Source organism: Malaya genurostris, chromosome 1 (genome assembly GCF_030247185.1).
Source record: "Malaya genurostris strain Urasoe2022 chromosome 1, Malgen_1.1, whole genome shotgun sequence".
NCBI classification, from domain to species: domain Eukaryota; kingdom Metazoa; phylum Arthropoda; class Insecta; order Diptera; family Culicidae; genus Malaya; species Malaya genurostris.
Window position 1 is genome coordinate 21,413,309 of NC_080570.1, and position 15,783 is coordinate 21,429,091.

Sequence of the window (15,783 nt, forward strand, 5' to 3'; positions counted from 1 at the left end):
CTACGCGTCCTACATGGTGCGGGACGAACTCTGACTGATGAAGATTAATAGACACTAGTAAGACTAAGGTAATTAGACAAGCAATCAACGAGCCCACGGAACACGATTATGACTAATTGTGCGCAATGAACAGGCCACGTTGCATTTGGCTTGCTTGGTCCTCGTCAAGATAATGAGCATTATCCGCACACCTAGAAAAATCGTGTAAATTTACGTCGTCTAAGACCGACATATAGGAGCATCAAGAATGACTCATTTCTACAGTCGATTTAACACATATTTAATTCATTCTGACATATTTTTAAGGACAGAAACATGTAAATTTACACGTCTGCTTGAAATGTGGGTTAAATTTGACACATATTTAAATCATTCTTGTAAACATCAGTCACTTTGCGGATTACGTGATAAAGAATTGTGTCATATGTAGATTTGCGTCACCAGTAATTTTCATAATTTTTTGCTGTGCGGGTGAAAAGTTATCGTATGTTCCCTTTTAGCTGAGGGGGTTATCCGAGCGATGACTGAGCCGAGACAAACATACAACATAAAAGGAAGGACAACATTTCATCATTCGGGTACCAAAGGTTGTTCTGATACGTAGGTACAGTTGAATCTTTGGCCTTTGTGAACTGAACGAAGAAGAATGTATTCGGAGAATGGCATAAAATTCCGTGCCGTACGTGATAACCCTCTTAAAATTCAGCACTCGGAATTAGTAATAAGCTGGGACAAGTCTTTAGGATCACAATTACTTTTGTTTGAGCACTACTTTTATCTCTCACTTTGACTCATTCTAACTCATTACAAAAAGACAAATCTTGTGAACTGACAGCTGCACTGAATTGTAAGGAATCTGATGTTTTATTTAAATCCTAGCTGTAATATAGGAATCATTTTTTTGGTAGCATTCATTGCATCAAGGAACAAAGAAGAATGTGGGAGCATTTGTTTCTCATAGATTTCATTTCCGATACCGAAAATCGTTTCAACCAGAGCTGATTGGCAACCGTAAATCTGTTGCTTGATACTTAATAGCGTAAAATTTGGTAACTGAACCTTCCAATATACGTACAAAAATCACATCACTCCCGGATGCATCCAACAGAAAAACTAGAATGAGAAAGTTTTCCTTTTTTTTGTTAAACAACAACCCTATTACTGTTCCATATTAGACACGAAATCATCAGTGAATTAGATTAAAACTGGCTTATTATAAAAGTTCACATTGTACGCGTTGAGAACTGAACCATAGAAAAAAAACTTACCAGAGCCATTGGTCACCGACAGGAACAACTACTGCACAACACTTGAATAGATAATTACATTTGTTATTTTAAAAACTCGTGTTCTCAAAGTTTTCTACATAGAAGCAATAATTTTAGAATTGTTTCATTTATTATCACCTTTTTAAGAAATGGATAACGCATTTAACGAGGAATATGCAAAAGACGACGCACGATAATAAAGGGATAGAGATGGGCAACTCGCTCCTGAGCTGTTCCAATGAATCGAATCATAAAAGTGAGCTGACAGCTCACAGCTCTTTTTAAAAGAACCGCAGCTCACCAGCTCAGTCATTTGCTACCCAGTTCGCCGCATTGGGAAGCGAGGAAAAAGATGCGAGCTGAGCGCATCTTCGAGAAGAAATGTTTGCACCAAGTTTCGTTATTTCTTCCATGCCAGTATCTATCCTTCTTCAACGGATTAAATGAAACATTATCATTAAGAACTCTTACCTCTCACGGCACAAGAAAAACCGGTCACAAAATAATTATCAGTTCAAACTAAATGAGCTGATGAGCTGATACATCGAATCGATTCATTTTGGTGAGCTGATCGGTTCGGAGCTGCTCACCAATATGAGCTGTTTCGCACATCTCTACACACTTAGAAAAAAACGTTCAACGGTGGTCCTTCATTGGTCCAATACGTTGGATCATTGGTCCAATGAAAGTCCAATCAATCGTTCAACGGGAGGCCAACACGGGACCTTCGTTTGCCGATTTTGAAACAGACCGTTGAACCGAATGCCAGTTTTTTCGTTCAACAAACCCGGCAGACAGAGGTCCATTGTTGAGCCATTTTTAACATGAGGAGTTGGAGCCCCGTTGGACTAGTTTTACTGCAGAATTTCTGAAGTTTTTTTCCACATATTTGTTTAAACTAACAATACATACCTGCACAATACTTCTACTTAACGTAGAATAACAACAAATTTTCTTTCTATGTAAAGGTAACACTTAATTTTCACACTATTTTTGACAAAAAACAACAACAAACCGTTCCAGCAAATTGAACGAATATTTCGTGCAATATGCCATTTAACAAGCGCTCAAAAACCAACAAAATTGAACGGCCTGTTGAGAGGGTATAAAGGAAAACGGAATTCAAGCATTTTCAACCGGTATTTGGGGGGTCGCTGAATGCAGACTGATATAGAGATGTAATATCTATCGATCCAATATTCGAGTGAACGATAAATAACCCAGATAATCGAGAAATATTTAATCGATTAGTTTGAAACTAATATTCGATTACTAAACTAATCGAATAATTTGGAAAATTCAATAAAAATATTCGAATAATTATTCGAGTACTAAATTTATAACACGGATGATCGATTAACATTTTATCGAATAGTTTGAAAATTATACTCGATTGTTGAATAATCGAATAATTCGAAAAATTCGACTTCCCTAGACTGATACAACAGAATATCAGCTGTTTTTCCAAGGGTAAGTTTTACAAAAGTAAATATATGTGATTTCTGTTTCCTTATAGAAAATCTCAATTGGCACATTGCCGCGAAACTGAATTATCGATAGTGACACCTGCCAATGAAAAATGGAACCAATAAATGGAGGATTCTTTTGAAAAGTAGTGATTTGCAACATATTTATCGGTTATTCAATAGTACAAATAGATATCAGCAATATAAGTACAGTCGGAGTAGAAGAAAATCGATTTCAAAGTGATTACTACTTCATTTTTAAGGTATACTACGATTAAACATGGAAAATCTTCAGAAATGTCTGAAATTATGTGAGGTTAGGTTTTTTCGGATCAACATTTTTTTTAAACAGAAACCAGTGTAATGTTGATTTCTCGATTACTAGAATGTATAGCGATCGAGTACTATTTATTTTGGATACTTTATTTGTTATTTCCAGGCATTTTAAAAATGGTATCAAACCAAGTTTAATGCTCCATTTTGAATAAACGGTAGATTTCGCACAATGAATTAAGATCAACATTACCACCTCAGAGTAAAAAGTTTTTCTTCAACTTCTACTTTGATTTTTCAAATTAATTTGCCCGTTTTTATAAGAAATCGTTGAAAGGTGGAGTAATTTAAAATTTTTCCTACCGATTTGACAGCTCTTGCTGAAAGTATCATCTCTAAACAAGCAACGCCTCTACATTTCAGTTTTGCGACAATGTGCCAATAAAATTTGATTCCGTTTTTCGATAATTTTTTTTTGACGAAAACTTGTGATAACCCACTTAGAAAAAAACGTTCAACGGTGGTCCTTCATTGGTCCAATACGTTGTATCATTGGTCCAATGAAAGTCCAATCAATCGTTCAACGGGAGGCCAACACGGGTCCTTCGTTTGCCGATTTTGAAACAGACCGTTGAACCGAATGCCATTTTTTTCGTTCAACAAACCCGGCAGACAGAGGTCCATTGTTGAGCCATTTTTAACATGAGGAGTTGGAGCCCCGTTGGACTAGTTTTACTGCAGAATTTCTGAAGTTTTCTCCACTCATTTGTTTAAACTAACAATACATACCTGCACAATACTTCTACTTCACGTAGAATAACAACAAATTTTCTTTCTATGTAAAGGTAAAACTTAATTTTCACACTATTTTTGCAAGAGAAAAAACAACAACAAACCTTTCCAGCAAATTGAACGAATATTTCGTGCAATATATCGTTCAACAAGCGATCAAAAATCAACAAAATTGAACGGCCTGCTGAGAGGGAATCAATAGAAATAACCAACCGATATTTCGGTACATTGAGGTTTCTATATCCGGTGAAAAATGAATGGCGGCCCTACTGAAAAATGGGTGGCCAACACGTTTCCTGATGAAAACAAAACAATATGTAAAAACGATTCACACGCAGCATCAAGCGACTATCGCCTGCATGGAACGATTACGGAACAACAACATTAATTGTAAGCAATTCATATGAAAGGACACTACGTCAAGTTCACGGAAAATTTTAACGTCGGATACGTGAGCAATATTCGGATAAAAAAATTAATAAAAATAATCAGGACGTAGACGAAAGTTGATTGATCGTCTGAATCGTGTTTAATGCATGCGTTTCCTGATGAAAACAAACCAATCACACTTACATTTGTGGTTGTAAGTGAGGTGTCAGAGAGCCTAATGAATTAGTTTAAAAAAAAATATGCATATTTTTACCGGACGATCAGTTTTACGCAAGTTTTCATTACAGATTTCTGTAAATAGATATACAATTCATACGGTAAGTTTGAATAGTTGTCGAGTACGGTAAAAACCATACCGTCCGAAGGGTAAAATTGTCTCTCAATAATCGAACTTCTGCAAAAACTAACTGTCAAACAGTTATTAAAATTTTTAGTATATGACTTTTTATTAACCAAACGTATAAATTCTTGAAGGGTTCGTCGAATGCAATGAGGTACAGGTGCATAAGATTTTAAAACATTAGAAATACTCGAAACTTTTTGTTTACTTATAGGCAGAAAATAATTTCATATCAGTATATCCACTTGCTGCATATATATTTCGTTCGAGAGCAATTTCTGTTGGATTTGATGGGTTGTGCAATGCTCTGAAAGGCGCTAGTAATTTCGGGAAACCGGTAAATGAAGTTACATTTTTTCTAGACATACAAGTTCCGCCATGTAACTTTTTTTCAAACATGCAATAAAACACAAACGGTTCATCCGATTTCAAAATTTATTTTTTCGGTTAATGGAGGAATATAATTTCATTCAAATGGCTGCCTCGGCTGGCATTGCAGCACGCCATACGGTCGGTCCAGTTTTTTAGTACATTTTTGATTGTATGTTGCTTTTTTCAGCTATGGTTGCACGAATGTTGTCCTTTAAGGCTTGAATTGTCTGGACAGCTCCCAAAGATAATAGTATAACATCTCCGAGGCGGTCAAACGACATCCGAATTTTGACTGATAATTCGATCTTCGAAGACTGTGCGCAGAGGATCGATCGTAGCGTTGGCTGTGTGGCACGGAGCGCCGTCTTATTGGAACCAAATGGTGTCCAAGTCATCCTCTTCAAGTAACGGGAAGAACCAATCGCTAATCATGGCGCGGTAGCGCCCTCCATTGAACGTGGTAGCGGCTCCTGCCTCATCTTCGAAGAATGGCCCAATGATGCCCAATGAAAATGTGCCTCATTCGAGAAAATGATTTTTTGGCAAAAATCAGCGTCTTCTTCAAGTCGATCGCAAGCCCAGTTGGCACTATTTTCACGCGTTCCTCAAGCGTATACACAACCATTTTCGTTCAGCTCAACCATTTTCGTTTCTGTCTAATCAGAAGTGACATTAAGGTTACCAATGTCGAAATAACCGTTAGTTGAAAAAAAATGTTAGATGGCGGACCCTGTATATCTTCAACAACATAATTTTTGTTTCATGCTATCGAAAATGTGATCAAAATTTTATGAGCAATTTATGACAAAATTTTCAGTAGTATGCTATAACTCGAAATTAAAGTTTTCCAAAATGTTTGGCACCAACGAGAATCAAAGAGAAAAACTTCTGACGCCAGTTTATCTTTCTTGTGCTCAGACGACGGTTTTGATGCAGTGAACGGCATTGCATTTTCGCGTGACGTCATGGGTAGGTATAAAATGTAAAAATTGACACTTTTTTATTCATTCTAGCCCGCGCAGTTGAATTTTAAATATCAGTAAATAATTATCAAAGAACTTTTTGATATTTTCTTTCATTGAATTTAAAGTTATTCATAATTCGTCTCTGTGTGTTCTTCTGCAGACGAACAGATTTTTACTCTCTTTTGCCTTATCTGTCGTTGTGTGTCGTGAATTTGTTGTATCTTAGTACAGATGCGCCGTTACGACTCTGAAATTATAGAAATGAATCCTTGCACAATTCACACAATCTATCAACTTACCAACCACGTACTTTATAGTCTACTGTCGTTTTCGCTTGATGCCAAACCCAACCCAGTTTCCACCCTAACTGCTGTCAAATCGTTTGTTTGAAGCTAGTTTCGAACCTAGTTTCAACATTGTTGAACTAAAAATCGAGTCAGTTCCGAACCCGGTTTCTATATCAAGTTTTCTCAGATCCCCGTTGCTAGGTGAGATACCAACACAGTTTTGTTAAAAGTTTTTCCTTGATGAAACTACCCTGGGTCAGTTCAGGTTTTCTCAAGCGAAAACGACATACGAAAACTTAATCGAAACGAAAAAAGCTAAGTTACGTCTCTGACTACTTTGATGAAACAAGTTGAATGAATGAAACAAAATTCATCGCCTAGCAAACTAAAATATACAACCAGTCATAATGGCATACGAAATAATGAATCACGTAACCGCATTCGGCATCATTTGTGAACGATGCCTCGGGGGGAAAAGCAGTTTGCAAATAAAATGACTCCGTCATATTCAGCAAAATCATCACCGTGAATAGCAAGTCTTGTTAACCAGCGTTCGGTTGGGCAAAGTTGCGAAAAACCGCAAAACGTGCTGCCTAGAGACTCTGTTGTTTTTTTTTTCTAACAAAACATGATAAGTTAAGGTTACGAATTAGACTATTACGTGAAATATATGATTTCAAACTAATTATTGGAATAATTTTCCCTGCATTCGATCTTCAAACTGCGGTTATAGAGCATTTCACCACATTTTACTTTTGTTCTAAGGCCAGTAGTGCTCCTGTTCAGGATGCATAACTTATGACAGTTATTAAATTTGAATCTGAAGACTATGCAAAAATTCATTTGGGGCGGCCATTGCGTTTATTCGAGTTTCGAATATTGAAACAAAGAACAATGTCTAATTTGAATCCGTTTCTTACTTAAATTTTGATTCAAATTAACTCAATCCATGCCAACTTTGTTAACAGTTATGTCAGATAACAGGAAAATAACAAATGTTTCCTAAAATTTGTACCATTTTACATAGAAAATTTGAATTTTATTTAATCTATTGTTATATAATATTTTCATAAAGCATACAACTACATATTTTTGTTACGAGTTTAAGGTAGGTTACGGGTTTATCTATTCTCATCATTATAAATTATCGAAACAACCATCTCTATTACCTTTCTCTGGAGCTAGATTTTCTTAAGTATATCCAATTTAATTACAATAGCACTAACAACACACTGAGTTCTTAACAATTTGAATTTGACACATAACAAGAATCCACATTCCGGCAGTGGGGGGCTTCGCTGCACATTTATAGTTATAATTTAACAATATTTATTAGATCTTGGTGAATTCTTTTAAATAACTTATTTACATTTTGATTTGATAACAGAAATCACTTTACACATTGGAGTAAGCCGACTTTCACTACTAATCCGTAAATGTAGCTTCGTACTTATTCATCTTGGGTGCATGAGGGAATGAGCTGGTACTTCGCACTGATTGTTTTCATCCATTATGATTATGCCTAGGGCACTACAATGAAAAATATTACACCAAGTGCTTCAACCCACTTAGAAAAAAACGTTCAACGGTGGTCCTTCATTGGTCCAATACGTTGTATCATTGGTCCAATGAAAGTCCAATCAATCGTTCAACGGGAGGCCAACACGGGTCCTTCGTTTGCCGATTTTGAAACAGACCGTTGAACCGAATGCCATTTTTTTCGTTCAACAAACCCGGCAGACAGAGGTCCATTGTTGAGCCATTTTTAACATGAGGAGTTGGAGCCCCGTTGGACTAGTTTTACTGCAGAATTTCTGAAGTTTTCTCCACTCATTTGTTTAAACTAACAATACATACCTGCACAATACTTCTACTTCACGTAGAATAACAACAAATTTTCTTTCTATGTAAAGGTAAAACTTAATTTTCACACTATTTTTGCAAGAGAAAAAACAACAACAAACCGTTCCAGCAAATTGAACGAATATTTCGTGCAATATATCGTTCAACAAGCGATCAAAAATCAAAAAATTTGAACGGCCTGCTGAGAGGGAAGTTATGTGACACTCGGCGAAGCACAAATTCATGAGCGATTGTTTCGCAACGGATATTCCGTGGAGTAGCACTTTATACAACCAGCAAATACACATCTATGTACACTTCACTTTCTCATCAAATTAACAAGTTCATAAAACACTCACATTTAATCATTATCGTCACTTATTTTTCATTTATATTAATTTTCCTTTCCTCGTGTATCTGCTCCATTACTAACAACCGATTCGTGATATATTTCTAGGCATTCACCTTTGGACACATGAACGGCTTACCCACAATGGAACGGTTCTGGTCACCCTATTTTACCAAACCCGCGTTGGAAATGTGCAACCCGAGAGAAACATCAGGACAACCATCGCCGGCGAAAGCTGGCCAAGGACTGACTAATGCTGATATCCTTACCGAGGAGCGCAAAGCTTGTTGAATGATGTTTTGAATGAGTTTTTTTTTCTGGCACCGTTCGGCACCACCCGAAAGGACGAACCACGTGCTGCGCACGACTAATTCTAATTTAGAAGTATATTTCCAACGAACCAGTCAGAATTGGCAGAACAAAACAGATACCTAAAACGTGCTGATGCGTATGAATGAATCCCGACCTTTCCCTATGAACTGCATCAGGAAGCTATTGAGCTATTGGCACATATTGGTCACCCGTTCTCTTTCGCTGAAATGCAACCTTTTCCATATTAAGTGATATTTTATCGATACATCCATAATTTGAAAAGAAATAAACGGGCTTGGGTTTAGTGATTTTTTTTGTCGTGAATACGACTTACTTTACTATGGGGTGCCTTTTCAAAATTTACCTTCTGAGAGAGTGATAAGTTTTTGATCGTGAATATCTCTTGTTGTATCTAACGAATCAACATAATTTTTGCTACATTCCATCGGAAATATGATCACAATTTTATGATAAAATTTTCAGTTGTTTGACATAATCTCAAATAATTCAAAATTTAACTTTTCTGAAATGTTTGGTATAAACGAGTATCAAAGAGGATAATTCATAAGGCGCGTTTACCTTTCTCGTATTTTTAAAGCTCATAGCTCAGTGATCTGTGAAAGGATTTATATAATCTAACTACTAATAGAATCGAAATTTTTCATCTTAAACGTGTATAGCAAAAGCATTGAAGTATTTCAATAGCACACTATTGAAAAACCTGTCTCATTTGACCCATGTCAACACCAGCCAATCAGAATGCGTTCTGAAGAAGAAAACAAAATATCTGCTGCTGTACAACAAATCGTTCGAGAAATACACCAAACGGTTAAAGCCGAGACCCTAAATAAACGAATAATATTAATAATCGTTCGAGAAAAATGTTCCGAACAGTGTTTAATATCGTAGTGAGTTCCACAATTTGGATTCTATCGCCACTGCGAGCAAATGTATTTTGTGTTGTTTTCAAAGCTAGTTACGTCACAGATTACGTCACAGCTGCCAGTCATTTGCATTGGTGAAAAAACAATGGTGGAGAGCATCACACAAGATCAGCCGTTCTAATGGCTCTAAAAGTTTTCTAAAGAACTATAAGGATTTGTTGTTCGCAAATCGAAGGTAAATATCCTCAGTTTAGTGCAAATCTAGAACAGTTTGGTTAGATTTGTGCACTTTTCGCTGTGTGAAATTCACAATAATCGAGATCAAGTGAAGCCTTCTTTGTTTTTGCGAAAAATGTTCCAGAGTTTAATCATAAATCAAATAAACATAGATTTCCCAGTGTAATACTAATGTAGTTGAGCAACCCGTGACAGCAAAAGCACCGTCTGGTGGAGAATGGGTGCGTAAATGCTCCTAAAATGCATGCATAAAGTTGCCTGCGCATTTAACAAAACCACAGTAGCTAATGGAAAAAAGTACACCCGTTTCTCACTAGAGGTGCTGTTAGTGTCACCGTACAGTCGGAAATCTATGTTTATTTGATTTATGGTTTAATGTTGTATAGAATTACGCAATTTGACCCTTCTGAATGCTAGAAACGAATCCCTACAGCATATTAAAAGTTTCTTTCAATTAATTATGCAAATCCGAAATGAAATAATCGACATTAAAATTCTGTATGCGGCTATTTTTATTATAAGGAACTATACTGGTTATTTCATAATATTTGTGTTTCAGAATGTCCTCTACATACAAAATTCATAAACTATCTATCCTATGAAAGCACCTATTGTTTCACGGACGAACAATTTGAATCAACAATTCGGCAGGAAGCTACGTTTCAAAATACTTATTTTTAGACTTTTAGTGGTTATTTGATCAAAGCATAGTTTTGGAATTTCTGTTAAATTATCGTAATTAGTTATATTATTGTTCATGAAAATAATGTCTCTGATCTGCATTTTTTTTATTTCAACAGTTCAATTATTGAATTATTGCACAGCTTACAAAAAATCGAGCTGCACAATATGAAAATGTGCTTAAACAAAAGTGTAATCATAATTCTCGGTTGATTTTCCAAGAGGCCGTAACAGCAAGTGACAGTTTCTCTTTGTTTACTCTCTCTCTCTTTCGATTATTGTGATGTGATCTAAAAAGATTTTCTTGGATTTCACAGTTCTGTTTGGAAGTCGAACGTTTCGAGCATCATTCTATGCAAAGAGTTAAGTGATAAACGTGTAAACCGCTTGGTAATTAATAGAAGAGAAAGTAAACAAAGAGAAACTGTCACTTGCTGTTACGGCCTTCTGGTAAATCAACCGAGAATTGCTCTCAACGTTGACGTCTGTAAATGACAACGCAACCTTTTTTTTGCTTATCTATTTCAAACTCGTCAATTTTGTGAGCAGGGTTACCAGTTACGTTGATACAGTGACGTATCTTATGACTTATGACGTATCGTTTTTTGGTCATGTTTTGACAATTCTTCATTTTTTTTGTTTTGTTTTATTTGATTTTGGCCATGGATGTTTTATCAACCGTGCATGTGTGTAACTTCCTGAAACCAGGTGAATACGATGAGCGAAATTCTCTGCAGGAAACGGTTGCAGGATCATTTCTAAACTACTGTCGAAAAAACACTCCAAACTCAGAGTGTTTTTTTCGACAATACATATCATTATCATATACATCGTGCCTTTGTTTCTGTCAGTCCGGTAAAAAGCGAACTGATTTAATATTTTATTTCGTACAAGACTACAATCAGACCCTGTCAGCTTGGAGCGAAGTCAATCTTCAGTTCAGCAAAGCCATCGCACGGCATCACATTCAACATATCATGTCAATTGTATGGGTGCGCAACCCTGCTATTTTGGCGCGCACGAATTTGACATTTTTCTCCTCTACTTCTATGTATAAGATTCGATGCGGGCTCGTCTGGGGGCGACATGCTCGCAAAAAAGGATGTTGCCAATGATTTGTTCGGGAAATGTGAGAGCTGGATATCTTGTTAATATGATGTCTTTGCTACAATTTAATAAGAAACAACAAAGAACTTAGTTACAAACACTTGAAAATTACAGCTGTTGCTAGTTTTACGACTAATAAGCTTATTCAGCTATATTCACCTAGAAGAGAAATTTCAGGCAAAGTCAGACTACTACACACTTAGATTTTTCCCCGAATCAGAGACATTCATTTGATGGGTAATTTGAATTTACCGAGATTTTCGGTTTCGGGAAGACTATAAATTATCGAAATCTTTGTCGCTTATGGAAAGAAATTACAGAAATTGTCTGTGTTCATACACGCGAGTTATTTTAGAGGCAATTAATTAAAATGAAAATTGAATTAAAATTCGCGGTTGAACGGACAGACTCGTAAATGTAAAAACAATATACCAGATAAACGAAATACCGCAAAGCATTTATACAGTAGAATGGATGCACCTTCATGTAATTCAAAGTAGAATACACATTTTGATTTCTCGCACAAAATTAGATTATCGTGAAACATATCGTTACATTCGGATTCAATTTTTAGTTGCAACTGATTCCAAATATAGGCACATGCACTTATTCACATCGCTCAGTTATGCATTGAACAAAATGACTATTTCAAGAAATCACCGAATTTCGGTTGTCTAAAATATGTTTAACGAGATTCCGGTAAGTTGATCAATCAATTTGCTGATTTCTGTAAAACGACCAAATGTATGAAGATCAGTATAACATTTATAATTTCCAAGAAATCTTAAACTGATTATTTTGATAAAAAGAGTATGAATTCTAGATGAAAGCAAAATATTTCATTTTTTGATATGACTAATTATCGATGAGCTAACCAGATCCAATTGAGAATATTGTTGTTCCATTCTGTACTCATTTAAAACATAATTTTGAAAACCGAAAACAAACGGTGAACGATATTTTACTGAAAAATCGACATAGCCTTTTCCAAAATACTCGATTTATTGTTTCCGATTTCTCGGCAATTCAAAATTTTATACTGATACCGTGTTCCCCTGCAATTGGTCGTTTTCTCGAAATCAGTAAATTAATGATATCAACTTACTGATTCTTTGAGGCCAATCTTATTTGATAGAAAAAAATTGACATCATAATATGATTATTATGATCGTCGTAATATTATTATATTCACGTGTTTTTACCTCATAACAACCATAAAGCCATCTGTCAACATCCACTTTGAAGAGGAATATCTGACGGACGAGTATCGTTCGAGTATTAATTTTAGCACAAAATGAAAGAGTGCCCGATTCTCAGAAGAAAATAAACGCGCAACTCAAAATCAAGCAAATCGTCTGAGATTGGAGTCGGAGTTCTGAAAATTTTCCAAAAGGATTTCAAATCAGATACAACAATCATTTGTAGCATTTTATTTGGAATCAAATTCCAGTCTATTTAGCTGTTGGAATCTAAACTGATTGAAACAAATCCGGTGTTTGTTCATTTTTGCCTAATTATTTTCTGTGTGCACCCACGGATTCTTTTTCCGTTCGTGCGTCACAAAACCACTGGGCAGATCGGTTGTACCCACCTATAGTTACCCACTCCAGTTTGGTGTGGAAGAAGAAACAAAACAGTAGCCAAAGAGAAACGTCAAACTAGGAGCCAAATAGTTGAAAAGTGTATACGCGTTCATTTTTCAGTGAATTTTCATTTATAAATCGATTTTCATTATCCAAACGACATCGATCGGAACCGAAACAGTAGCAGACCACGACCGGTCCATCAGTGCCAGTGTTTCTAGATTGAAACGTGCATCAGCAAGATGGCCAACGCGGACACCATCCAAGTGAGCTCGCTTCCCCTTCCACCGGCCCAGTACATCAATCTATACACCGACGAAAATATCCGGAAAAATCGGGCCCCTAAGCCTCCGCTGCCGATTCAAGATGCCTACACGATGTTCGGTAATCCGTTCAGTAATGATGACAATATTATCCGACCGCTGGAGGCGCAAGGTTTCAAACGGCTGTACCCGCAGCATTTCGATAGACGGAAGGAACTTAAAAAGTTGAATCATTCACTATTGGTCAATTTTCTGGATCTGATTGATTTGTTGGTACACTATCCGGATAGTCCACGAAGAGCTGAAAAGGTACGAGTTAATAATAATCTTGATTTGAATGTCATTTTCACTATCTCCTGCCGCAGATTGAGGATCTTAGTCTGCTGTTCGTGCACATTCATCATTTGTTAAATGAATTCCGCCCGCATCAGGCACGGGAAACACTACGGGTTATGATGGAGCTGCAAAAGCGTCAGCGGATAGAAACCACACAGCGCTTTCAGAACCATCTGGAAAAGGTACGGGAAATGGTAAAAAATGCTTTCGCATCGTTGCCGGATCTCACCGAATCGGACCGGTTAGCTGGAACGGCTGAACCAATGGACACCGGTGACGATGATGACACAGCGAAAGGCCGTGGGGAAGGGTGCCACCCACTGGATCGTCTTATGTGCGAACTGGTAGATAATATGTAATAAGAGCATTATTGTCCTTATGTTCGGTAAAATTAAGTATAGTAATATACGTTTATTGATGCCCTTAGAGAAACACAGAAACATCTGGGTCTAGGTTTGTTTACTCACCAGGATTTTGTGCGGTTCCTATCGATCGTAACATTTCCCAATTTGTTTGTAACTTGAACTTTAGGCCCTGGATTAAAGTTTTTGGTTAGGTTTAAACAAATATAAATTATTAAAAGCATCATTTTCAAAGTTTTTTTTTTTGTTTCAAATTATTGAGAAATTTTTTATTGTTCGAATGAAACATATGCTCTTTTGCCTTTGTCATACAGACAGCATATAATCATTGTGAAACCCTTGAAGCGAGACCCGGAGGACGAAGTGTCACATACCATTCGATACAGTTCGTCGAGATCGAAATGTCTGTAAAAAAAATATGCTCTTTATTTTCTCGGACATGGTGGAACTGATTTTCACAAACTTGGATTTATATAAATGAAATTATCATAGAACGCTTTTGAATTTTATCCGGATAAGATTTTCAGTTCTGGAAATAGTTTGATAAGCAGAAAAAAATCAACTTCAAAAATTTGTTTCTAGTATTATTAGTTTCACGCGGAAAATACGAATAAAATTGTTCAGGTCTTCGGCTATGCCGGTGAGAAGTTGTTCAGAGAAGTGCGTGAGCCTCTAGGATGTGTTAAAACATTGATTGTAGTATTTTATTTTTTATAAAAACACCTGGTTTTTCTTACATATATGTTTATGTATTTATATGTAGCTAAGTATTAAACATTCACATAGTATCTGAGTTTTACGCACTTGAGACAAGTCTCTCTATCAATTTGATATATTGTTTGGATGTATCAGAGTTTAAATTCGGAAGATATCCTGTCAACCGGAAGTCATATTTTTAAACCAGTCTCGAGATGTGCTCGATTTGTTCAACATTTTGAATAGTTTTACTATATTAAAATTGTTTTTCATATCAAACGTACATGTAAAGATGCTCCAAAAAGATTTTAATTAAAATGGATATTTTCTACCGTTTCATAGAGTTTGTCTACTTTCTATTCTGTTGATAAATTCTTAATTTTCTTACAAAATATTCGTGTAGAATAAAAGACAATTTTTTCATTCTTCTAACAGTATCAGTTATGCAACGAACATTTCTGTATAAAATGTTCAAAACGACGTATGTAACATTGAGAGATTCTCTTTGTTTACTTCCTCTTTCGATTATTGCGAAATATTCCTGTTTTTTTCGGTAATTTCTCCAGAACTGATTAAAAGATGATAGCTTTAGTTATTATTATCGGTAAATAATTAGAGAGAAGGATTGCTAAGAGTGCCGTAATAATCAAAAGAGAAAGTAAACAAAGAGAATCTCTCATTGTTACATACGTCGTTTTAAACATTTTATACAGATTTGTTTAATAACGCAGATATAGTCGAAAAAGAAAGTAAACAAAGATAATCTTTCAATTGCTTTCAAGTCCTTTTGAAATGTTTAAGTCGATTTACGAAGTTGAAAAAAATCGTTTAAGGTCTATTTACACCATTCCGGTCCGGTTCAGTCCCGTGCACAAACGGCAATATTCTTTCACACGTTTCAATGCGTTTATTCACACTTGTCCGGTACCATTTCGTGTCGGTACTGAGCCGGCCAACTGAGAGTACATGCATTTTAAC

At 36.1% G+C, this 15,783-nt stretch overlaps 2 protein-coding genes across 3 annotated transcripts in view; one reads left to right on the forward strand and one right to left on the reverse strand.

The window, feature by feature from the left end:
- The window catches only part of LOC131434481 (tachykinin-like peptides receptor 86C), a 226,124-nt gene extending 217,546 nt beyond the window's left edge, over positions 1 to 8,578 (reverse strand). The window contains exons 1-2 of one of the 2 annotated variants that reach the window (XM_058601227.1): positions 8,011 to 8,578; positions 7,323 to 7,683 (exon numbers count right to left, since the gene is read on the reverse strand). The gene's annotated coding sequence lies outside the window, so the exon portion shown is untranslated. The remainder of the gene's footprint in view (positions 1 to 7,322; positions 7,684 to 8,010) is intronic. The other variant, XM_058601236.1, reaches the window with a different exon arrangement.
- A 4,615-nt stretch (positions 8,579 to 13,193) lies between these two features.
- Positions 13,194 to 14,353, forward strand: LOC131434505 (mediator of RNA polymerase II transcription subunit 7). The gene is made up of 2 exons (XM_058601257.1): positions 13,194 to 13,720; positions 13,777 to 14,353. Exons 1-2 carry the CDS (start codon positions 13,391 to 13,393, stop codon positions 14,104 to 14,106), a joined length of 660 nt encoding a protein of 219 aa, XP_058457240.1. The 5' UTR covers positions 13,194 to 13,390; the 3' UTR covers positions 14,107 to 14,353.
- Positions 14,354 to 15,783: the final 1,430 nt, after the last annotated feature.